The following is a 24,263-nucleotide window of genomic DNA, read 5'->3' as shown; positions in this document are numbered from 1 at the left end:
TTTTAAGAGCCCAATGCTTAAATGTTTTGCTGAATCAGCTTTGTTGTTGTTGTTGGAGGTTTTGAGGGGAGGCGCTTAAGAAAAGAAAAAAAAAAGCAAATGTACTCCAAGAGGTATATTAGAATATAAGTAGAAGTAATAGTAATGCAGTTATGAGAAATTATGAATCATAGAATCACAAAATGATTTGGGTTGGAAGGGATTTTAAAGATTATCTAATTCCAACCCCCCCACACACACACACCGCCCTGAGCAGGGAAACTCCTACTAGACCGGGTTGCACAAAGCCCCATCCAACCCGGCCTTGGACTCTTCCAGGGATGGGGCATCCACAACCTCTCTGGACAACCTCTTCCAGTGCCTCACCACCCTCAGAGTAAAGAACTTCTTCCTAATGTCTAATCTAAATCTACCCTTTTTTAATTCAGAGCCATTCCCCCTTGTCCTATCACTCCACTCCCTGACAAAGAGTCCCTCCCAAGCTTTCCTGTAGGCCTCCCCTTAGGTACAGTAATGTCGCTATAACGTCTCCCCGGAGCCTTCTCTTCTCCAGGCTGAACAACCCCAACTCCTTCAGCCTGTCTTCATAGGAGAGGTACTCCAGCCCTTTGATCATCTTCGTGGCCCTCCTCTGTACTCATTTTAACAGGTCCATGTACTTCTTACATTGGGGGCCCCAGAGCTGGACACGGTACTCCAGGTGGGGTCTTACGAGAGCAGAGTAGAGGGGGAGAATCACCTTCCTCAACCTGCTGGCCACGCTTCTTTTGATGCAGCCCAGGATACAGTTGGCTTTCTGGGCTGCAAGCACACACTGTCGGCTCATGTTGAGCTTCTCATCCACCAACACCCCCAGGTCCTTCTCCTCAGGGCTGCTTTTAGTCCATTCTCCGCCCAGCCTGTATTTGTGCTTGGGATTGCCCCGGCCCAGATGCAGGACCTTGCACTTGGCCTTGTTGAACTTCATGAGGTTCGCACAGGTCCACCTCTCAAGCCTGTCCAGGTCCCTCCGGATGGCATCCCTTCCCTCCAACTGATCTCCACCTGGACATTGAGTCGTTGACCATTCAGCCAATTCCTTACCCACCGAATGGTCCATCCGTCAAATCCATGTCTCTCCATTTTAGAGATAAGGATATCATGTGGAATAGTGTCAAATCACAGAATCACAAAATGACAGAATGGTTGAGGTTGGAAGGGACCTCCAGAGATCATCTAGTCCAACCCCCCCTGCTCAAACAGGGTCACCTAGAGCATGTTACACAGGATTGCATCCAGGCAGGTTTTGAATATCTCCAGAGAAGGAGACTCCACAAACTTTCTGTGCAGCCTGTTCCAGTGCTCTGTCACCCCAACCATAAAGAAGTTCTTCCTTATATGGCAATGAAACCTCCTGTGGTTCAATTTATACCCATTACCCCATGTCCAATCACTGGCCACCACTGAGAAGTGTTTGGCCTCACCCTCTTTACATTGTCCCCTCATGTATTTGTAGAGGTTGATAAGATCCCCTCTCAATCTCCTCTTCTCTAGGCTAAACAGGCCCAGCTCACTTAGTCTTTCCTCATAGGACAGATGCTCCAATCCCTTAATCATCTTTGTGGCTCTGTCCTGGACCCTCTCTAGAAGTTCTATGCCCCTTTTGTATTGGGGAGCCCAGAACTGCACACAGTATTCCAGGTGTGGCCTCACCAGAACTGAGTAGAGGGGGAGGATTACCTCTCTTGACCTGCTGTCCACACTCCTCCTGATGCAGGCTAGGAACCCATTGGCCTTCTTGGCCACAAGGGCACTTTTCTGGCTCATGGAAAGCTTGTTGTCCACCAGGACTCCCAGGGAAGAAGAAAAACCAGAAGGTGGACCTTGCACTAATTACCATCTTCAACCACAAAGTGCACATCTCAGAGCTGTAAAGTTCTGACAAGCATACGGTAATATGCATTTTTCCTCTGAATCAATTTCAGTAAAAGATAGAATTGACTAAAGTCAATATAGAGAAATCAAATTTAATGTGAAAAAAAATTATTTTCTCAAGATCAGCTGCAGTCCACCATCACTCTCTGTGACCATAAACTAGAATAAAGTTCATTTCTCTGAACTTCTTAAACACGTCTTCCACAGGAAGAGGAAAGTTGTCTTTTTAAGCAGGCTTTTCTGAAAAAGGTCACAGAATCACAGAATGGCCGAGGTTGGAAAGGATCTCTGAAGATCATCTAGTCCAACCCCCCTGCTGAGCCAGATCACCCAGAGCACATTGCGCAGGATGGCATCCAGGCAGGTTTTGAATATCTCCAGAGAAGGAGACTCCACAACCTCTCTGGGCATCCTGAACCAGTGCTCTGTCACCCTCACAGTAAAGAAGTGCCCCCTCATATTCAGATGAAACCTCCTGTGCTTCCGTTTGTGCCCGTTGGCTCTCATCCTGTTGCTAGGTACAACTGAAAAGAGACTGGCTCCATCCTCTTGACACCCTCCCTTCAGATATTTATATACATTCTCCTCTTTTCCAGGCTAAACGGGCCCAGCTCTTTCAGCCTATCCTTGTATGAGAGGTGCTCCAGTCCTCTAATCATCTTCGTAGCCCTCCTCTGGACTTGCTCCAGTAGCTCCATGTCCCTCTTGTACTGGAGTCCAAAACTGAACACAGTACTCCGGGTGTGGCCTCACCAGAACTGAGTAGAGGGGGAGGATTACCTCTCTTGACCTGCTGGCAACACTCTTCTGAATGCACCCCAGGATACTGTTGGCCTTCTTGGCCACAAGGGCAGCTGCTCTCCACCAGGACTCCCAGGTCCCTCTCCGCAGAGCTGCTCTCCAGTAGGTCAGCCCCCAACCTGTACAGGTACCTGGGGTTGTTCCTCTCCAGGTGCAGGACCCTGCACTTGCCCTTGTTGAACCTCAGGAGGTTCCTCTCCATCCAACTCTCCAGCCTGTCCAGGTCCCTCTGAATGGTCGCACAGGCCTCTGGTGTGTCAGCCACTCTGCCAAGCTTTGTACTGTTCGCAAACTTGCTGAGGGTGCACGCTGTCCCTTCATCCAGGTCACTGATGAATAAGTTAAATAGCACTGGACCCAGTACCAACCCCTGGGGGACACCACTAGCCACAGGCCTCTAACTAGACTCAGCACCGTTGAGCACAACCCTCTGAGCTCTGCCATACAGCCAGTTCTCAATCCACCCCACTGTCCACTCATGGATCCCACCCTTCCAGAGCTTGTCTATGAGGATGTTATGGGAGACAGTGTCAAAAGCCTTGCTGAAGTCAAGGTAGTTAACATCCACTGCTCTCCCCTCGTCCATCCAGCCAGTCATCTCATCGTAACAGGCTATCAGGCTGGTTAAACATGACTTCCCCTTGGCGAACCCATGCTGACTATTCCTGATCACCTTCTTATCCTCCACATGCTTAGAGATGGTCTCCAGGATGAGCTGCTCCATCACGTTTCCAAGGATGGAGGTGAGGCTGACTGGCCTGTAGTTTCCTGGGTCTTCCTTCTTGCCCTTCCTGAAGACTGGAGTAATGCTGGCTTTCTTACAGTCCTCAGGCACCTCTCCTGTTCTCCAAGACCTTTCGAAATACTTTGCACAGGTCCAGGTAGATGATGTCAGTTGCTCTTCCCCATCCACAAATGCTGTAACCCCATTGCAGAAGGCCACCAGATTTGTCAGGCACAATCTGCCCTTAGTGAAGCCATGCTGGCTGTCACCAATCCCCTCCTTATTTTCCATGTGTGCAATGTGTGCACCCTCATTGAGTGTACCCTTGGTAAGTTTGCGGACGACACCAAGTTGGGGGGTGGGGGGGGGGAGTGTTGATCTGCCGGACGGTAGGAAGGCCCTGCACAGGGACCTGGACAGGATGGGTCGATGGGCAGAGGCCAACTGGATGAAGTTCAACATGGCTACGTACTGGGTCCTGCACTTTGGTCAGAACAACCCCATGCAGAGCTACAGACTTGGAGCAGAGTGGCTGGAAAGCTGTGCAGAGGATAAGGATCTGGGGTGTTGGTCAAGGCTCACCTGAATGTGAGCTGGCTGTGCGCCCAGGTGGCCAATGGCATCCTGGCTTGTATCAGGAAGCCAGCAGGACCAGGGTGGTGATTGTCCCCCTGTACTCTGCTCTGGAGAGACCACACCTTTTGTACTGTGTTCTGTTTTGGGCCCTGTTAGAGCGCGTTGCAGGAAGCATGGCCGAAAGCACGACAGCCACCAGCAGAGTCAGATCATGCTCCTCCATTTTATTGCCCGAATAGCCTAACTTTTATAGTGAACTTAACAGGGGCGGACAGTGTTTCACACAAGATTATTGGTCAAAAGCACTCAGAAAAACAACTACAAGTAAACAACCCCACCTGCAAGAAAACAACCCCCTTGTGATTAGCAGTCACGTAGATCTTGTCCTTGAAGCCAGCTGCTGGTAACCATATTTTTCTGAATTCCTCAATTGGGCGACGTGGGAACACTGCCATGGGAACTTCTCATAGTTGCCCTGGTAGCTCGGTTTGCTCAGCTACAGCAGGCCATGGGATTTGCTAAGGCCTACTCCTGGTTGCATAAAGCAAGCTCAGATCGAGCAATTGTTCCACGGACTCATGTCCACATCCTTTGTGCCAATTCCCAACAGGGCCCCTCACTACAAGAAAGACATTGAGGCCCTGGAGAGTGTCCAGAGAAAGGCAACAAAGCTGGTGAAAGGTCTAGAGAACAAGTCTTATGAGGTGTGGATGAGGGAACTGGGGTTGTTTATACTGGAGAAGATGAGGCTCAGGGGAGACCTTATTGCTCTCTACAGCTACCTGAAAGGGAGTTGTGGGGAGCTGAGGGTCGGCCTCTTCTCGCAGATAACTAGTGATAGGACTAGAGGGAATGGCCTCAAGTTACTGCAGGGGAGGTTCATATTGGAAGTGAGGAGAAATTTCTTCTCAGGAAGAGTAGTCAGGTACTGGAATGGGTTGCCCAGGGAGGTGGTGGAGTCACTGTCCCTGGGGGTGTTTAAGGAAAGGCTGGACTTGGTGCTTAGGGACATGGTTTAGTGGGTGATATTGGTGGTAGGGGGATGGTTGGACCACATGATCTTGGAGGTCTTTTCCAACCTTAATGATTCTATGATTCTATGTGCCTTAGCATTGTTTCCAGGAGGATCTGCTCCATGATCTTGCCAGGCACAGAGGTGAGACTGACCGGCCTGTAGTTCCACGGGTCTTCCTTTTTTCCCTTTTTAAAAGTGGGGGTTATGTTTCCCCTCTCCTAGTCAGTGGAGTGACACAACTTCTCAAATATGATGGACAGTGGCTTAGCAACTACATCAGCCAGTTCCCTTAGGATCCGTGGATGCATCACATCGGGTCCCATGGACTTGAGAACCTTCAGGTTCCTTAGATGGTCTCGGAACTGGGTCTGTTTATCAGGAAAAATGATTAGTTAAATGTATGATGCAGTTAAACAGCATTGCAAAGAATTATCACAGAATCACAGAATCATCTAGCTTGGAAGAGACCTCCAAGATCACCTAGTCCAACCTATGACCTAACACTAACAAGTCCTCCACTAAACCAGTTCTTCCTAATACCCAACCTAAACCTCCCCTATGCAACTTTAGCCCATTCAGTCTTGTCCCGTCACCAGGCACGTGGGAGAATGACCAACCCCCACCTCGCTACAGCCTCCTTTCAGGAATATATTGAGCGCAATAAGGTTGCTCCTGAGCCTCCTCTTCTCCAGGATGAACATTCCCAACCCCCTCAGCCACTCCTCGTAAGACTTGTTCTCCAGGCCCCTCACAAGATTTGTTGCCCTTCTCTGGACTTGCTCAAGCATCTCGATGTCCTTCTTGTAGTGAGGGGCCCAAAACTGAACACAGTACTCGAGGTACAGCCTCACCAGAGCTGATTACAGGGGGACAATCACTTCCCTAGTCCTGCTGGCCACTCTGTTTCTTATACAAACCAGGATGCTGTTGGCCTTCGTGGCGACCTGAGCACACTGCTGGCTCATATTCAGCCGACTATCAACAAATACTCCCAGGTCCTTCTCTGCCAGGCAGCTTTCCAGCCACTCATCTCCCAGCATGTAGCACTGCTTGGGGTTGTTGCGTCCCAGGTGCAGGACCCGGCACTTGGCCTTGTTGAACTTCATGCAGTTGGCCTCAGCCCACTGGTCCTGCCTATCCAGATCCTCCTGCAGAGCCTTCCTACCCTCGAGCAGATTGAGACATGCACCCAACTTGGTGTTGTCTGCAAACTTACTGAGGGTGCACTCGATACCCCTTATCCAGATCATTGATAAAGATATTAAAGAGAACTGGCCCTAGTACTGAACCCCGGGGGACTCCACTAGTGACCGGCCTCCAACTGGATTTGACTCCATTCACCACGACTCTTTGGGCCCGGCTATCTAACCAGTTTCTAACCCAACGAAGCGTGCGCCAGTCCAAGCCAAGAGCAGCCAGTTTCTTGAGGAGAATGCTGTGGGAAATGGTGTCAAAAGCCTTGCTGAATTCAAGGTAGACCACATCCACGGCCTTTCCCTCATCCACTAAGCGTGTCACTTTGTCATAGAAGGAGATCAGGAGATCAGGTTTACCAAGCAGGACCTGCCTTTCATAAACTCATGATGACTGGGCCTGATCGCCTGGTTTTCCTGCAAGTGCCGTGTGATTATAAAACAGTCCAGGTTGGAAGGGACCTCAAAGGTCATCAGTGCTAAACTTTTTGTGGGAAAAGGGGTCCTAGATGAGATGAGATCATATTTATCAGGGACTGTAGAGATAGGACAAGAACTAATGGCTTAGCTGGTCAAGTGATTGGGAAGTGATTGTCCCACTCTACTCTGCACTGGTGTGGCCTCATCTCGTATACTGTGTGCAGTTTTGGGCGCCACATTTGAGAGTTATGTTTTAAGAAGCAACTCAGGAAAAATATTTGCAGTATTCCTTTGAAGAAGTACCCCATCACAGGCAGGCCTCTTTTATTTTTGATTTTCTTTTTGTTTTCTTTTCTCTTTTCTTTTTTTCTGGTTAATTGGGAAAAGTACCAACTGCGGCTGGCCAAAAAATGGGAAAATTTGTTTAATTTAGTAAATACATAAACTGATAATTCTATTTTTGTTTCAGCTTTTTTTCCTTTTCCTGATTTTAAGTATTTTTATTTTGAAAAAAAAATCCCCAAAATTTACTGTCACACAACTTCCTAATAAATATTACCATAAAATAAATTAGCAATGAGGAAAAAACTTTGTTTTGTTGTTTTTGTTTTTTTAAAAAAGAAGCTCTAAGTAAGTTTTTGTCAGTCAAAATGTTTGTGAAAACTTTTTAATGCCCCTGTAATGAATAAAAAATACTGTGTAGGAAAAAAGCCAATTTTCTTTGTTTAAAAACAAGTCAAACAGACTGTACTTGAGTCGGGAGTAAAGCTGATTATTATATGATGATTCAAGCAAAAGACCAGAGCCACTGTATATTACTGGCAATAGAACCTTTTCCCTGAGAATGGCCTTTTTATCCCTTCACAAGCGTCAGGATGGACAGTAACGAACTCGTTTGGGAGTTCCTATCCCAGACAGAGAAGTTATGTTCAACATATTTTCACATCGTATTTCTTGCTTTCAGCAAATACAAGTACAGGAAAGACTACAAAATCTTGTTATTTGTGAGATTTGAGTACAAGAGAGATTTCAAATGAGAACCTGAGAGTTTTGAATGTTCATCCAAAAATAAATTTTCTCCCTGTAACTTTTTTTGCTACACCATTTAGCAATGGCTGGGTGTGTTAACCACTGTTTAAAGGACAGAGGACAACACATTCTTTTGAATTAATGTATTGTTTTCAGAATTCATCAGAATTTCATGATCACTCTGTACGTCACTGTCCTCTAACAACAAAGTTTAGCTAAAAAGCGGGAATACTATTTCGCTAGAATTTAGAGCTCCTCTTCATTTATAGCTATAGTTCCTCTTTCTTCATTGCTCAATACTTTTTTTTGTTTTCTGAAATCAAGTTGCCACTGAGGTGCTTCTTTCCATACTGTTGTGGTTTAACCCGGCCGGCAGCTAAACACTACACAGCCGTTCGCTCACCCTCCCCCCTCCCTCTCTGGGACGGGGGAGAGAAATGGAAAGTGAAGCCCGTGAGTTGAGATAAAGACAGTTTAATAAGACAGGAAAATAACAATAACAATAACAATAACAATAACAATAATAATAATAATAATAATAATAATAATAACAATAACAATAATAATAATAATAATAATAATAATAATAATAATAATAATAATAATAATAATACAATGGTGATAATAGGTAAGTAATAATAGTATGTACAAACAAGTGATGCACAATGCAATTGCTCACCACCCGCTGACCGATGCCCAGCCTCACCCCGAGCAGTCCGGCCCCCTCCCCCCGGCTAGCCACCCCTATATATTGTTTAGCATGACGTCAGATGGTATGGAATACCCCTTTGGCTAGTTTGGGTCACCTGTCCTGGGTCTGTCCCCTCCCAGCTCTTACTGCACCCCCAGCCTGCCTGTTGGCAGGACAGAGCAAAAGGCTGAGATGTCCTTGGCTTGGTATAAGCATTGCTCTGCAACAATTAAAACATCGGGGTTTTATCAGCACTCTTCTCATCCTAAGCCAAAACACAGCATTCCACCAGCTACTAGGAAGAAAATTAATTCTGTTCTAACTGAAACCAAGACATCTATCCACCCCTTATTCCATACCATTTATGTCATGCTCAGGTTACACTCTTTTCCATACATTCTAATCAGTCACCTATAGTAGGCATGGTAGTGATAACATACAGTATTATATGGTAATTAACATGGTACAATTCAATTCATGGGCTATTCTCACCCAGTATTAAATCCCCTTGAGGTACACACCGGACCTCTCCATTCTTTTGCATCACCCACCAAGTGTATCCAGGTCCCTGAGCAAAAGCAATTCCACGAATGGGTTTGCCTTTTCCTGAGGCAGGAGTAGCCCAGACTGTTTTACCCAGCATATTTCTTACATGCACTACAGGAACTTTATCCCCATCTACAGTACGTAACAGGTTTGATTGGGCAGGTCCAGATCGGTTGGCAGATCCCCTAGTATTGACTAACCAGGTGGCCTTTGCCAAATGCGTATCCCAATTTTTGAATGTCCCAGCGCCCATTGCTTTCAAGGTAGTCTTTAACAGGCCATTGTATCGTTCAACATTCCCGGAGGCTGGTGCATGATAGGGGATGTGATACACCCATTCAATACCATGTTCTTTGGCCCAAGTGTCTATAAGGTTGTTTCGGAAGTGAGTCCCATTGTCTGACTCTATTCTTTCTGGGGTGCCATGTCACCATAGGACTTGCTTTTCAAGGCCCAGGATGTTGTTCCGGGCGGTGGCATGAGGCACAGGATATGTTTCCAGCCATCCGGTGGTTGCTTCCACCATTGTAAGTACGTGGCGCTTGCCATTGCGAGTTTGAGGGAGTGTGATGTAATCAATCTGCCAGGCCTCTCCATATTTATATTTCAGCCATCGTCCTCCATACCAAAGAGGCTTTGACCGTTTGGCTTGCTTGATTGCAGCACATGTTTCACTGTCATGAATCACCTGTTCTATAGCGTCCATGGTCAGGTCCACCCCTCGATCACGAGCCCATCTGTATGTTGCATCTCTGCCTTGATGGCCTGAGGTGTCATGGGCCCATTGGGCTATAAATAATTCACCTTTATGCTGCCAATCCAGGTCCACCTGAGCTACTTCAATCTTAGCAGCCTGATCCACCTGCTGGTTGTTTTGATGTTCTTCAGTAGCCCGATTCCTGGGCACATGAGCATCTACGTTGGGTACTTTCACAGCCAGGTTCTCTACCCGAGCAGCAATATCTTGCCACAATGCAGCAGCCCAGATGGGTTTGCCCCTATGCTGCCAGTTGTTTTGCTTCCATTGCTGTAACCATCCCCACAGGGCATTTGCTACCATCCATGAATCAGTGTAGAGATAGAGAACTGGCCATTTTTCTCGTTCAGCAATGTCTAAAGCCAGCTGAATGGCCTTCACTTCTGCAAACTGACTCGATTCACCTTCTCCCTCAGCAGCTTCTGCAACTCGTCACGTAGGACTCCATACAGCAGCCTTCCATCTCCGATGCTTCCCCACAATACGACAGGACCCATCAGTGAACAGGGCATATTTCTTTTCATTCTCTGGTAACTGGTTGTACAGTGGGGCTTCTTCAGCACGACCCACCTCCTCCTCTGATGATATCCCAAAGTATTTTCCTTCTGGCCAGTCCATAATCACTTCCAATATTCCTGGGCGACTGGGGTTTCCTATTTGAGCCCGCTGAGTAGTCAGTGCAACCCACTTGCTCCATGTAGCATCAGTTGCATGATGCGTAGAGGGGACCCTTCCCTTGAACATCCAGCCTAGTACCGGCAATCGGGGTGCTAGAAGGAGCTGCGCTTCAGTACCGACCACCTCCGAAGCAGATCGAACTCCTTCGTATGCTGCCAATATCTCCTTTTCAGTTGGAGTATAGCGGGCCTCAGATCCTCTGTATCCCCGACTCCAAAACCCCGGGGGCCGACCTCGAGTTTCCCCAGGTTCTTTCTGCCAGAGGCTCCAGGTGGGGCCGTTCTCCCCGGCTGCAGTGTAGAGCACATTCTTTACATCTGGTCCTGTTCGAACTGGCCCAAGGGCTACTGCATGGACTATTTCCTGCTTGATTTGTTCAAAGGCTTGTCGTTGTTCAGGGCCCCATTCAAACTCATTCTTCTCACGGGTTACTTGGTAGAGCGGGATTACAATCAGACTGTAATTTGGGATGTGCATTCTCCAAAACCCCACAACACCTAGGAAAGTCTGTGTTTCTTTTTTGTTGGTTGGTGGAGACATAGCTGTTATTTTGTTGATCACATCCATTGGGATTTGACGACGTCCATCTTGCCATTTTATTCCTAAAAACTGGATCTCTCGTGCAGGTCCTTTGACTTTATTTTGTTTTATGGCAAAACCGGCTTTCAGAAGGATTTGGACTATTTTCTTCCCTTTCTCGAAAACTTCCTCTGCTGTGTCACCCCACACAATAATGTCATCGATGTACTGCAGGTGTTCAGGAGCTTCCCCCTGCTCTAGCGCAGACTGGATCAGTCCATTACAAATGGTAGGGCTGTGTTTCCACCCCTGGGGCAGTCGATTCCAAGTATATTCGACTCCCCTCCAAGTGAAAGCAAATTGTGGCCTGCACTCTGCTGCTAGAGGGATGGAGAAAAATGCATTAGTGATATCAATTGTGGCGTACCACTTGGCTGCCTTCGATTCAAGTTCGTACTGAAGTTCCAGCATGTCCGGCACTGCAGCACTCAGTGGTGGCGTCACTTTGTTCAGACCACGATAGTCCACTGTTAGTCTCCACTCGCCATTAGACTTTCGCACTGGCCATATGGGACTATTGAAAGGTGAATGAGTCTTGCTGATCACTCCGTGGTTCTCCAATTGACAAATTAGCTTATGGATGGGAATCAGGGAGTCTCGGTTAGTGCGGTTAGTACTGTGTGCAGTTCTGGGCACCACAGTATAAAAAGGACATGAAACTGTTGGAGAGTGTCCAGAGGAGGGCTACGAAGATGGTGAAAGGCCTGGAGGGGAAGACGTACGAGGAACGGCTGAGGGCACTGGGCCTGTTCAGCCTGGAGAAGAGGAGGCTGAGGGGAGACCTCATCACAGTCTACAACTTCCTCGTAAGGGGGTGTCGAGAGGCAGGAGACCTTTTCTCCATTAACACCAGTGACAGGACCCGCAGGAACGGGGTTAAGCTGAGGCAGGGGAAATTTAGGCTTGACATCAGGAGGGGGTTCTTCACAGAGAGAGTGGTTGCACACTGGAACAGGCTCCCCAGGGAAGTGGTCACTGCACCGAGCCTGTCTGAATTTAAGAAGAGATTGGACTGTGCACTTAGTCACATGGTCTGAACTTTTGGGTAGACCTGTGCGGTGTCAAGAGTTGGACTTGATGATCCTTAAGGGTCCCTTCCAACTCAGGATATTCTATGATTCTATGATTCTATGATATTGCCGCCGGTGCACAGTTGTGGTAGCAATTGGCACTTGCTGTTCTTCGACCCTCAGCAACCCCACAACAGAGGGGTCCTCTGAGAGACCAGGCAAGGTAGATAATTGTTTAATGCCCTCTGTCTCTAAGGCAGCTATACCAAAAGCCCACCGGAACCCTTTTGGGTCCTTGCAATATCCTCTTCTAAGATAGTCTATGCCAAGGATACATGGAGCATCCGGGCCAGTCACAATGCGGTGCTTTTCCCACTCATTCCCAGTCAGACTCACTTCAGCCTCCAATACAGTCAACTGCTGAGATCCCCCTGTCACTCCACAAATACAGATGGACTCTGGTCCTTTATAGCTCGATGGCATTAGAGTACATTGTGCACCGGTGTCTACTAAAGCCTTATACTTCTGTGCGTCTGACATGCCAGGCCATCGAATCCACACAGTCCAATAAACTCGATTGTCCCTTTCCTCCCCCTGGCTGGAGGCAGGGCCCCCCTAATCCTGGTCAGGATCTTCTTCGTTTCTGTGTTTGAAAGACTGTCTGCTGGAAGTTGGAGCAGCAAAATTTTCAGAGAATCCCTTTTTCCCGATTGTTTTCTTTTGCAACTCACGTACCCATGCCTCTAGGGTTGCGGTAGATTTTCCATCCCATTTTCTCATGTCCTCTCCATGGTCTCGTAAGTTAAACCACAGGGTGGCACGGGGTGAGTACCCACCATATCGTCTTCCTTGTGTGGATGAACGCCTACCCCTGATAGCTGAGACACTGCTTTGTACAGGTGGGGAGGAGAATAATCTCTCTTCAAGTTGGTGAACCTTTTCAGAAAGTTTCTCCACAGCTGAGACATAGGCCTGTAAGGAAGAGGAGAGACTTTCTTCATACTGCCGGAGTTGTTTAGCCACTTCATCCACTGTGGGTTCCTTATCCTCTTTCCAGGCCATTATTGCCAATGAGCTGGCATATGATGATGGTGCACTCCGTACAAACTTCCGCCACATGGGTCGTGTACACCTGACTTCATCTGGATCTTTGGACGTTTGTCTGAGGTCTGGATCCTCATAAATCACTTCCCGTATGGCTAATTCCCTCAGGTACTGGATTCCCTTCTCCATAGTGGTCCACTTGCCTGGTAGACATAAAAGTTCTTCCTTGAAGGGATACCTTTCCCTCACAGCCGAGAGGAGACCTCTCCAGAGGCTGTGAGATTGTGCTCCATCTGCAATTGCTTTGTCAATGCCGGCGTCTCGAGCAAGGGATCCCAGCCGCTTGGCTTCCCTGCCGTCTAATTCCACACAATTGGCTCCAGAGTCCCAGCACCGGAGCAGCCAGGTGACAAGCTGCTCACCTATACAACGACCAAAATCTTTTCGCACATCTCGTAGCTCGCGCTCGTTTAGGCTTCAGGTAGTTACTGTTGATTTTTCGGCATCCTCATCTTCCTCCTCCTGAATCCTTGATGGCCCAGCGTCGTCGTCGTCTCCGTCGTCTCTATACCTAGATTTGGCAGAAGACTCTCTGCGTTCTAAACGACCTGAATCTCTATACCATTTTTTCACCTTCTCTACAGGGGCAGCTTGCACTGCTACTGCTCGTTTCTCTGACCTTGTTACAGGGTCTGCCACAGGGGTTGGAATACCCTCTGAAGGGTCAACTTGCACTGCTACAGCTCGTTTCTCTGACCCCGTTACAGGGTCTGCCACAGGGGTTGGAATACCCTCTGCAGGGTCAACTTGCACTGCTACCGCTCATTTCTCTGACACAGCCACAGGAGCTGGAGCAGCTGCAGGAGCTGGAGCAGCCGCAGGAACCAGAGCTGGAGCGGCTGCAGGAGCTGGAATTGGAGTAGTGGCAGGAGCTGGAACTGGAGCGGCTGCAGGAGCTGGAACTGGAGCGGCTGCAGGAGCTGGGACTGGAGCGGCTGCAGGAGCTGGAACTGGAGCGGCTGCAGGAGCTGGGACTGGAGCAGCTGCAGGGTCCACCGTAGGGGTCACAGTGGCCGTTGGATCTGTCACAGGGCTTGGAGTGGCCGCAGGGTCTGTCACTAAGTTGATAGCAGTATCAATGGCAGCTCGATAGGCATGAGCCAGGCCCCAGCACGTTACAATGATCTGTGTTACTTTGGAACTGCCAGAGTCATTACACCTTTTTTTCAAGCATTCTGCCAGTTTTTGAGGATTGTGAAGTTGTTCAGGGGTGAATTTCCAAAACACTGGGGGTGCCAACTGCTCTAGATGCCTGCCCATATCCTCCCATACTCCCTGCCACCCACAACTATACTGCCTCCGGGCAGATCTCCGGATAAGCTTCCTAAGTAGTTGTTTAACTTTAAGCAGAATCTGAATTGCATTCAGGAGGCAGAACAACAAGACTATGCTGGTCTGAGTATCCCAAGAATATTCAATATCTTGGAGAGCTATTGTAACAAGCTCGGAGGATAAGAGGGTGGTGAAGGAGGAAGGGAGAGTGATCAAGTAAGAAAAAATATCTTCCCCTTTCCCCTCCACAGATTGACTCCCTAATGGAAAAAAACAATAGGTATAATTGCTAATAGTTTCCAAGATACAGTTTCCAAAGTACAGAGTCGACGATGTTACTGAGTACAAATACCAAGTTAGAGTCATGACCAGATATCTCATCGTCTCATAAGCCACTGCTACAACACTCAGTACCATAATGATCTGAAACCAGGGCCCGGAGAGGATAAACAACACTACAGAGAGCAAATAGGGAAAATCATGTGCTATAATACTCAATTTGGAAAACAGGCGCAGCAGAGTTGAGATTAAAACAATCAGCATTATGACAAGTGACTATTAAGCAGGTCTAATACTTATACCAATTTTAGTTTAACACACTCTGGTCAGATCTGCCGTTATCTCAAACTTTCAAGCCCCACATTGGGCGCCAAAAAGACTGTTGTGGTTTAACCCGGCCGGCAGCTAAACACTACACAGCCGTTCGCTCACCCTCCCCCCTCCCTCTCTGGGACGGGGGAGAGAAATGGAAAGTGAAGCCCGTGAGTTGAGATAAAGACAGTTTAATAAGACAGGAAAATAATAATAACAAAAATAATAACAATAATAATAATAATAATAATAATACAATGGTGATAATAGGTAAGTAATAATAGTATGTACAAACAAGTGATGCACAATGCAATTGCTCACCACCCGCTGACCGATGCCCAGCCTCACCCCGAGCAGTCCGGCCCCCTCCCCCCGGCTAGCCACCCCTATATATTGTTTAGCATGATGAGGTGAAAAATCACAGAATCACAGAATTTCTAGGTTGGAAGAGACCTCAAGATCATCGAGTCCAACCTCTAACCTAACACTAACAGTCCCCACTAAACCATATCCCTAAGCTCTACATCTAAACGTCTTTTAAAGTCTTCCAGGGATGGTGACTCCACCACCTCCCTGGGCAGCCTGTTCCAATGCCTCACAACCCTTTCAGTAAAGAAGCTCTTCCTAACATCTAACCTAAACCTCCCCTGGCACAACTTTAGCCCGTTCCCCCTCGTCCTGTCACCAGGCACGTGGGAGAACAGGCCAACCCCCACCTCTCTACAGCCTCCTTTAAGGTATCTGTAGAGAGCGATAAGGTCGCCCCTGAGCCTCCTCTTCTCCAGGATGAACAAGCCCAGCTCCCTCAGCCGCTCCTCGTAGGACTTGTTCTCCAGGCCCCTCACCAGCTTCGTCGCCCTTCTTTGGACCCGCTCAAGCACCTCGATGTCCTTCTTGTAGCGAGGGGCCCAAAACTGAACACAGTACTCGAGGTGCGGCCTCACCAGAGCCGAGTACAGGGGGACGATCACCTCCCTAGCCCTGCTGGTCACGCTGTTTCTGATACAAGCCAGGATGCTGTTGGCCTTCATGGCCACCTGAGCACACTGCTGGCTCATATTCAGCCGACTGTCCACCATCACTCCCAGGTCCTTCTCTGCCTGGCAGCTCTCCAACCACTCATCTCCCAGCCTGTAGCTCTGCTTGGGGTTATTGCGCCCCAGGTGCAGGACCCAGCACTTGGCCTTGTTAAACTTCATGCAGTTGACCTCAGCCCATCGGTGTAGCCTATCCAGATCCTCCTGCAGAGCTTTCCTACCCTCGAGCAGATCGACACACGCACCTAACTTGGTGTCATCTGCAAACTTACTGAGGGTGCACTCAATGCCCTCGTCCAGATCATTGATGAAGATGTTGAAGAGTTCCGGCCCCAGCACCGAGCCCTGGGGGACGCCACTAGTGACTGGCCTCCAACTGGACTTGACTCCATTTACCACGACTCTTTGGGCCCGGCTATCCAGCCAGTTTTTAACCCAACGAAGCGTGCGCCAGTCCAAGCCAAGAGCAGCCAGTTTCTTGAGGAGAATGCTGTGGGAGACGGTGTCAAAAGCCTTGCTGAAGTCAAGGTAGACCACATCCACAGCCTTTCCCTCGTCCACCCAGCGCGTCACTTTGTCATAGAAGGAGATCAGGTTCGTCAAGCAGGATCTGCCTTCCATAAACCCATGCTGACTGGGCCTGATCGCCTGCTTGCCCTTCAAGTGCCGCGTGATGACTCCCAAGAGGATCTGCTCCATGAGCTTCCCTGGCACTGAGGTCAAACTGACAGGATTCAGATCACATTAAAAGATCACATTCTATGTTTTACATAGTATTTTTCAAGAAAAAAAGAAAAAGGAAAAAAAAAAAGATTTTTTCCTTAAAGAACTAAATAAGTTTAACGCATTGTTTACAGTATTCCCTGTACTTTGACTTTTGGCAGATATTGGGGTGGTTCGAGTCTCCCATGAGAACTAGAGCCTGCAAACACATGGCTTATTGCAGATGCCTGAAGAAGGACTCATCAACTTCTTTCTGATCAGGCAGTCTGTATCAGACACCCACAAGATAACCCACATTCGTCTGCTGTCTAACCCTAACCCCTAAGCTCTCATCTGGCTCATCATCCATCCCTAGGAGAAGGTCCATGCATTCCAGTTCCTTTCTCACAAAGAGTCTTCCTGGCTTGTCCTTCCTAAAGAGGCTTCCTAAATTGATCCATTGCAACACTCCAGTGCTGTACAATATTTTTGATCCCTGAGATCATAGCCTTGCAACTGCTCGCAGACCTCTAATTCCTCCTGCTTTGCCCCACGCTGCATGCATTATTGTACAGGCACTTCAAAGAGGCACCCACTCTTACTTATTTCCCCAAAAGGGCGTGAGAGCTTTTCCATAATGCTGTTATCCTGACATTTCCTTCTGTTCATATGCTGGAATTGGGCCCCTTTTAGCCTCATTTTGTTGATTATGAGTTCTCTCCTGTTTACCTAACATTCTTTGCTTTCCTACCCATTCTGTGGGTAGAAAACCCTACTTGACTGATGGCCATCCCTCCCCCATCATTCCTATTATAAAGTTCTTCTTACCAGGTTGGCCAGCCTGTTGGCAAAGATGCTTTTGCTCTACTTGCTCAGGTGGATACTGCTTCCCAAGCAGTCCTCCATCCTCAAAGAGGAGGTCACAGTAGCACGGAATGACACAGAGTCTATTTGGAGGCCAGTCCAGGACCAGGAGTACACACCGGGTCCAATCCCATTCAACTTCTTCATTAATGATCTGGACGATGGGGCAGAATGCACCATCAGCATTTTTGCAGACAACACAAAACTAGGAGAGTGGCTGATACGCCAGAGGATCATGCTGCCATCCAGAGGGACCTGGACAGGCTGGAGAAATGGGCTGACAGGAACCTCATGCACTTCGACAAGGAGAAGTGACAAGTCCTGCACCTGGGGAGGAACAACCTCATGCACCAGTACATGTTGGGGGTCACCCAGCTGGAAGGCAGATCGGAAGAAAAGGCCCAGGGAGTCCTGCTGGACACCAAGTTGAATGTGAACCAGCAGTGTGCCCTTGACACTAAAAAGGCTAATTATATCCTGCGTTGCATTAGGCAAAACATTGCCAGCCAGTCACAGGAGGTGATCCTTCCCCTCTACTTAGTGCTGGTGTGCCCACACCTGGAGTCCTGTATCCAGTTCTGGTCTCCTCAGTGTGCAAGAGAGGCATGGATATACTGGAAAGACTCCAGCAAAGATGATTAATAACAATGATTAAGGGACTGGAGCACCTATCCTATGAGGGGAGTCTGAGAGAGTTGGGACTGTTCAGCCTAGAGAACAGAAGGCTCAGGGGGGATCTTATCAATGTGTATAAATACCTGAAGGGAGGATACGAATAATCATAGAATGATAAAATATCCCGAGTTGGAAGGGACCCACAAAGATCATTGAGTCCAACTCCTGGGTCCCCAAAGGACCACCCAAATATCAGACAGTACGTCTGAGAGCATTGACCAAACACTTCTTGAACTCTGGCAGGCTCAGTGCCATGACCACTTACTTCCCCGGGGAGCCTGTTCCAATGCCCGACTACCCTCTCAGCAAAGAACCTTTTCCTAATATACAACCAGCCCTGACACAGCTTCAAGATGTTCCCTCAGGTCCTATCGCTGGTCACCAGTGAGAAGAGATCAGCACCTACCCCTCCACTTCCCCTTGTGAAGAAGCTGTAGACTGTGATGAGGTCTCCCCTCAGTCTCCTCTTCTCCAGGCTGAACAATCCAAGTGACTTCAGCCGCTCCTCATACGTCTTTCACTCTAGACCCCTCACCATCTTCACAGAACTTCTTTGGACACTCTCTAATGGTTTTATGTCCTTCTTATATTGTGGCACCCAAAACTGTATGCAGTACTCAAGGTGAGGCCACACCAGCGCAGAGTAGCATGGGACAATCACTTCTCTTGACTGGCTAGCAATGCCGTGCTTGATGCACCCCAAGATATGGTTGGCCCTTTTGGCTTCCAGAGCACACTTTTGACTCATATTCAACTTGTTGTCGACCACAACCCCCAGATCCCTTTCTACGGGGCTGCTCTCCAGCCTCTCATCCCCTAGTCTGTACGTATAGCCAGGGTTGCCCCTTCCCAGGTGCAGAATACAGCACTTGTTCTTGTTAAACTTCATATTGTTGGTGACTGCCCAGCCCTCTAACTTGTCGACATCACTCTGAAAGACCACTCTAACCTCGAGGGAGTCAGCTGTTCCTCCCAATTTAGTGTCGTCCACAAACTTACCCAGTATACCTTCAAATCCTGCAACCAAGTCATTTATGAAAACAGTAAAGAGAACTGTCCCCAAAATGGAGCCCTGTGGAACCCCACTAGTGACTGGCCACCAGCCTGATGTAACCCCATGTACCATAAACCTTTGAGTCCAACCCATCATCCAGTTGTTCACCCATCGTATTATTTATCTAGCTGTATGCTGGACATTTTATCCAGAAGGACACTGTGAGAAACAGTATCAAAAGCTTTGCCAAAATCCAAAAAGATTACATCAACTGGCTTCCCTTGGTCAGCTAGGTGGGTGACCTTGTCATAAAAGGAAATTAAGTTCGTTAAACAGGACCTTCTCCTCCTGAACCTGTGTTGGCTGTGACCAATGACTGCATTGCCCTTCAGGTGTTTTTCAATAACTCCCAGAATAATCTTCTCCATACTCTTTGAGTACCCTGGGATGAATCCCATTGGGCCCCAGAGACTTGTATACATCCAACTGGAGCAGCAGGTCCCGCACAGGTTCAGGGTTGGCTGGGATTTTATCGTTCCCATAGTCATGGTCCTCCAACTCAGGGTAACTGGGGTCCCAGGGCCCATCATCAGCATTGAAGACAGAGGCGAAGAAGCCAATCACCACTTCAGCCATGAGACCCTCCCTGTTTACAAGCAGCAAGTCTAGGAGGGCTCCTTTCCTAGTCGGCTCGTTCGGTATCAGTACCAAGAAGTTATCATCAATGTGTTTTAGGAATCTCCTGGACCTGCTGGTATCAAGTATTATTCCCAGTTGACATTTGGCAGATCGAAGTCCCCCATAAGGACAAGGACAGCTGATTTAGAAGTATTTCTCAGTTCCTTAAAGAATAATTCATCAGTGTCGTCATCCTGTAATGGTGGTCTGTAGTATACTCCCACAGCAACATCCACTTCATTTGCTTGTCCCTTAATCCTTACCCAGAGGCTCTCATCCTCATCATCGCCAGTTGTAAGCTCTGTATAGTCCCGCCCCTGCATTACATACAGTGCCACCCCCTTGCCTCATCTGTTCTGCCTATCCTTTCTGAAGAGCCTATAACCGTCCACCGTAACATACCAGTCACAGGACTCTTTTCACCAGCTTTCTCTTATGCCAATGATGTCATAGCTCTGGGACTGAGCCAAGGCTTCTAGCTCCTCTTGCTTGTTCCTCATGCTGTGTGCATTGGTGTAGAGACATTTCAAATGTGCTTCAGCATACCCACCCAGCACCTTGTGGAGCAGACTAAAGGATCTCGCTAGCATGCAGTCCCTCAAATTTTGGCGTGCCATCCCATAGCTTATCACCAGCGAGCCTGTTTTTATCCATTATACCCTTCAACTCTAGCGTAAAGCTCTTTTGATCAGCCCTGCTAACTCTTGAGTAAAAATCCTTTTCCCTCTTTGAGAAAGGTGCATCCCATCACATGCCAGCAGGTCTGGTGTCGTGTAGACCATCCCGTGATAAAACAAACAAACAAACAAACAAACAATCTGCCTGTGCCACCAGCCTTGGAGACAGGTTTTGATAAGGTGAGTCTGCATGTTTCTTCCAGTATCGTTCCCTGCAACTGGAAGGATAGAAGAAAACACTACCTGTGCTCCTGATCCCTTAACCGATCATCCCAAGGCCCTGAAGTCTCTTTTGATGGCCCTTGGACTTCTTGTCGCAACTTCATTGCTGCCTACATGAAAAAACAATAATGGATAATAATCCGAGGGCTGTACCACCAGGCTCGGAAGTTTTCTTGTAACACTTTTAACACAGGCTCCAGGGAGGCAGCAAACTTCTATAGGAGGTGAGTTTGGTTGGCATATTGGGCCGTCTGTTCCCCTCTGAAGGCTGTCACCAATGACAATAACCCAGCTTTTCTTTCTTAATGGAGGCCCTGAGCAACCTATTCTGGGTGACCCTGATTTGAGCAGAGGGGTTGGAGTAGATGCCACCAGTGACAGGACCCACGGGAACGGGGTTAAGCTGAGGCAGGGGAAGTTTAGGCTTGACATCAGGAGGGGGTTCTTCACAGAGAGAGTGGTTGCACACTGGAACAGGCTCCCCAGGGAAGTGGTCACTGCACCGAGCCTGACTGAATTTAAGAAGAGATTGGACTGTGCACTTAGTCACATGGTCTGAACTTGGGTAGACCTGTGCGGTGTCAAGAGTTGGACTTGATGATCCTTAAGGGTCCCTTCCAACTCAGGATATTCTATGATTCTATGATTCTATGATTCTATGATCTCAAGAGGTCCCTTCCAACCTAAACAATTCTGTGATCAGTGTTGCAAAGTCCAGCTGGGTGCCAGTAACTAGTGGGGTCCTTCAGGAATCAGTACTGGGACCAGTATTGTTTAAGGTCTTCATTATTGACCTGGTAGATGGAACAGAGTGCACTCTCAGCAAGTTTGCAGATATTGACGGAGAGTGTTCAATATGCTGGAGGTTAGAGGGACCTGGAAAGGATGGAGAAATGAGCTGATGGGATCCTCATGAAGTTTAACTATGATAAATGCCAAGTCTTGCATTTTCAATGAAATAACCCCATGCAACACTACAGGCTGGGAGATTGTCTCAGCTATATTCCTTAAAGAATAATTCATTGGTGTCATCATCCTTTGAGCCTGACCCAAGAGCCCAAATCCTGGGCAAAAATCCTTTTCCCCCTCTGAGAAAGGTGCTCCTGTAATAAATGGCTAAGTCCCAAATAGGGTTACAATCAAAGTTTACAATTTATTAAACGAATAGAGGTAAGCAAACAGTGCTGGGTGCGCTGGGAGTCTCTGCTCCACCAAGAAGCACACCAGTTACATCAGGCATCTGTTTTTTATGCTCCTAGGCTAATACATATTCATCACCACTTTTGGAAAAGGCAGGGTTATTATAATTAGTTTCCCAGGACCCGAACCATCCCACGGACGCATACATATCAGTCTCTGTGGTCCCTCTGGGGGTCGCTCATACTGAAGGCTCGTAGTCTTCCTCCCAGGCTTTGTCCTTCGGTCATTCTTCAGCTTCCCCCCCTCTCCTTATTTAGTAGTCTCTGGGCCAGATGTCAGAAAGTTGTGTCTCGTGCAATAGTCATCAGTTATCTCAAGAAACTCCCCCCTATTCTCTTATCTCCCAGACTCGAGTCTCAAGGTTTACCCTTCAAACCCTCTATCGACACGAACTGCTAGACCCTTCTTTTGCAAGATACAAGAACTATATACACTAACCACTCTGTTTCTCTTGGACTTGTGGCTATTTATACAAGGGTATGTAAGACACAAGGTCACATTTCATTATGAGGCCCTAGCATTGTTCCATATTGACACGAATCAGATGAACATACTTCACAATCCCCCATTTCCTTTTTCATGGTATTAATTCGTGCTTTCATTTCCAATCGAGTCAGTAGTTGCCGAATTGGTATCAATTTTGGATATTCTTTTGTTTTTATTATCATCAGGGAATAGGTTTTCTCTTTCCCTGGTTCTGGGTCAACAGTGTGAGAAGCACTCCGTAGCCAATAACTTAGGCTCAGGCGAGGATCTTAATAAAGTAGTAATTTATTCACGACTGCAATGGCAGGCATTTCCACCTAAGTTCTAGAAGAAGATCCCCGCTCAGCCAAAATGACCTTCTGCCCCACCTGCTTGACTTCCAACTTTTTGGAATTGCCTGTTTCTGTGCTCTTAAGAAGTGGTACTCCAAAAATGACCAGGACTGATGGAGCTCGATGTCTTCAAAAGCAGTTTCCCAGGGGACCTTACTAACTAGTTCCCTGAGCACTGTGAAGTCTGCTCTCCCCATATCCAGGGCTGAAGTTTTGGTGCAGTTTTCCTCCTGTGACTAAAGATTTTGAGAAATGTGTTCATCTGATTCGTGCCTCTGATTTCTCTTCCAACCTAGACAATTCTGTGATTCTGTGAAAGCAAAACAAACAAACAAAAAGAATTTGGACCTGGCTTCGGAATACAAACAGAGGCAATTGGCTAGCCTCTTTCTAGGGCAATTGGCCCCTGATGTCAGAAAGAAATTGTCTTAGGCTGCAGGCAGGATTGACAGGGACCTTGGACTTCTACCTTAACAGGTCCACTGACCATGGGACACGTTTCACATCTAAGGTGTTACGGGACTAAACCACAGCCCTAGGCATTAAATGGGAATACCATACTCCATGGCATCCACAAAGTTCAGGATGAGTTGAGAGAATGAATCAAACGATTAAACAACAATTGGCTAAATTAATGATTGAAACCCAACTGTCTTGGATAAAATGTTTGCCATTGGCATTATTGAATATTAGGACTATGCCCCATAGTGAAACGGGTATCTCACCTTATGAGATGTTATATGGAATGCCGTATTCCCAAGGAATGCCATTGGATTATTCTTTGATAGAGAATTATGAAAACTCTCTTGTTTCAATTTATGTCTGATGTGTATCACCCCCCTGCCATGCATCATTGTGAAGAGTCTTATTTCATCTTCTTGCTGACCTTGTAGGTGTTGAAAGGCTGCTATTAGGCTCGCCAAAACTTTCTTTTGCTCAGGCTGAACAAGCCTAGTTCTCTCAGCCTCTCCTCATAGGGGATGTGCTCCAGCTACCTGATCATGTCGATGGCCCTCTGCTGAACTTGCTCCAGTTTATCAACATCCTTCTTTGTATTGGGAGGGATCCAAACGTAGATTGGATAAGTCTCTGAGCCAATAAATGCAGCATATCTCAGTGTGGAATATTTAAATACTGAGGATACAAGTGATTTCAAGAGAGTTAACTTGCTACATTTTTCACTGTATTTTTGTTCTTTAATGTTTAGGTGCCTTGACCCAAGCCATTCGCAATTTTGCAAAAAGCATTGAAGGTTGGCTTTCCAGTGCCATGAACGATATTCCACAGAGAATGATAGAAACCAAGGTAAACAAAGCTTACTGCACTTTTCATTACTTTATGCAAATGTACACTGAATGTCATTTAAAATCTGAAAGTAGTAACATTTTAACTTCTACGGCCCACTGACTACTACCCGCTACTGGTCTTTCAGGCTGGTAGCGATGAAGTAGCAAAAAGAAGTCTGGAGGCGATCAAAAGAGACTTTAGGGATTTGG

At 47.5% G+C, this 24,263-nt stretch overlaps 1 protein-coding gene across 1 annotated transcript in view; it reads left to right on the top strand.

Annotated features, from left to right (window-relative positions):
• LOC137847010 (transcription factor RFX3-like) overlaps positions 1–24,263 on the top strand; it is a 236,061-nt gene that overhangs the window by 190,263 nt on the left and 21,535 nt on the right. The window contains exon 12 of the mRNA XM_068665209.1: positions 23,975–24,072. Within this exon, the coding sequence (XP_068521310.1) occupies positions 23,975–24,072 (98 nt within the window). The remainder of the gene's footprint in view (positions 1–23,974; positions 24,073–24,263) is intronic.

The sequence above is a fragment of the Anas acuta genome, chromosome W (assembly GCF_963932015.1).
Source record: "Anas acuta chromosome W, bAnaAcu1.1, whole genome shotgun sequence".
NCBI lineage: Eukaryota > Metazoa > Chordata > Aves > Anseriformes > Anatidae > Anas > Anas acuta.
Note: the sequence above shows the minus strand (reverse complement) of the source record. Positions and strands in the feature narration are given on the sequence as shown.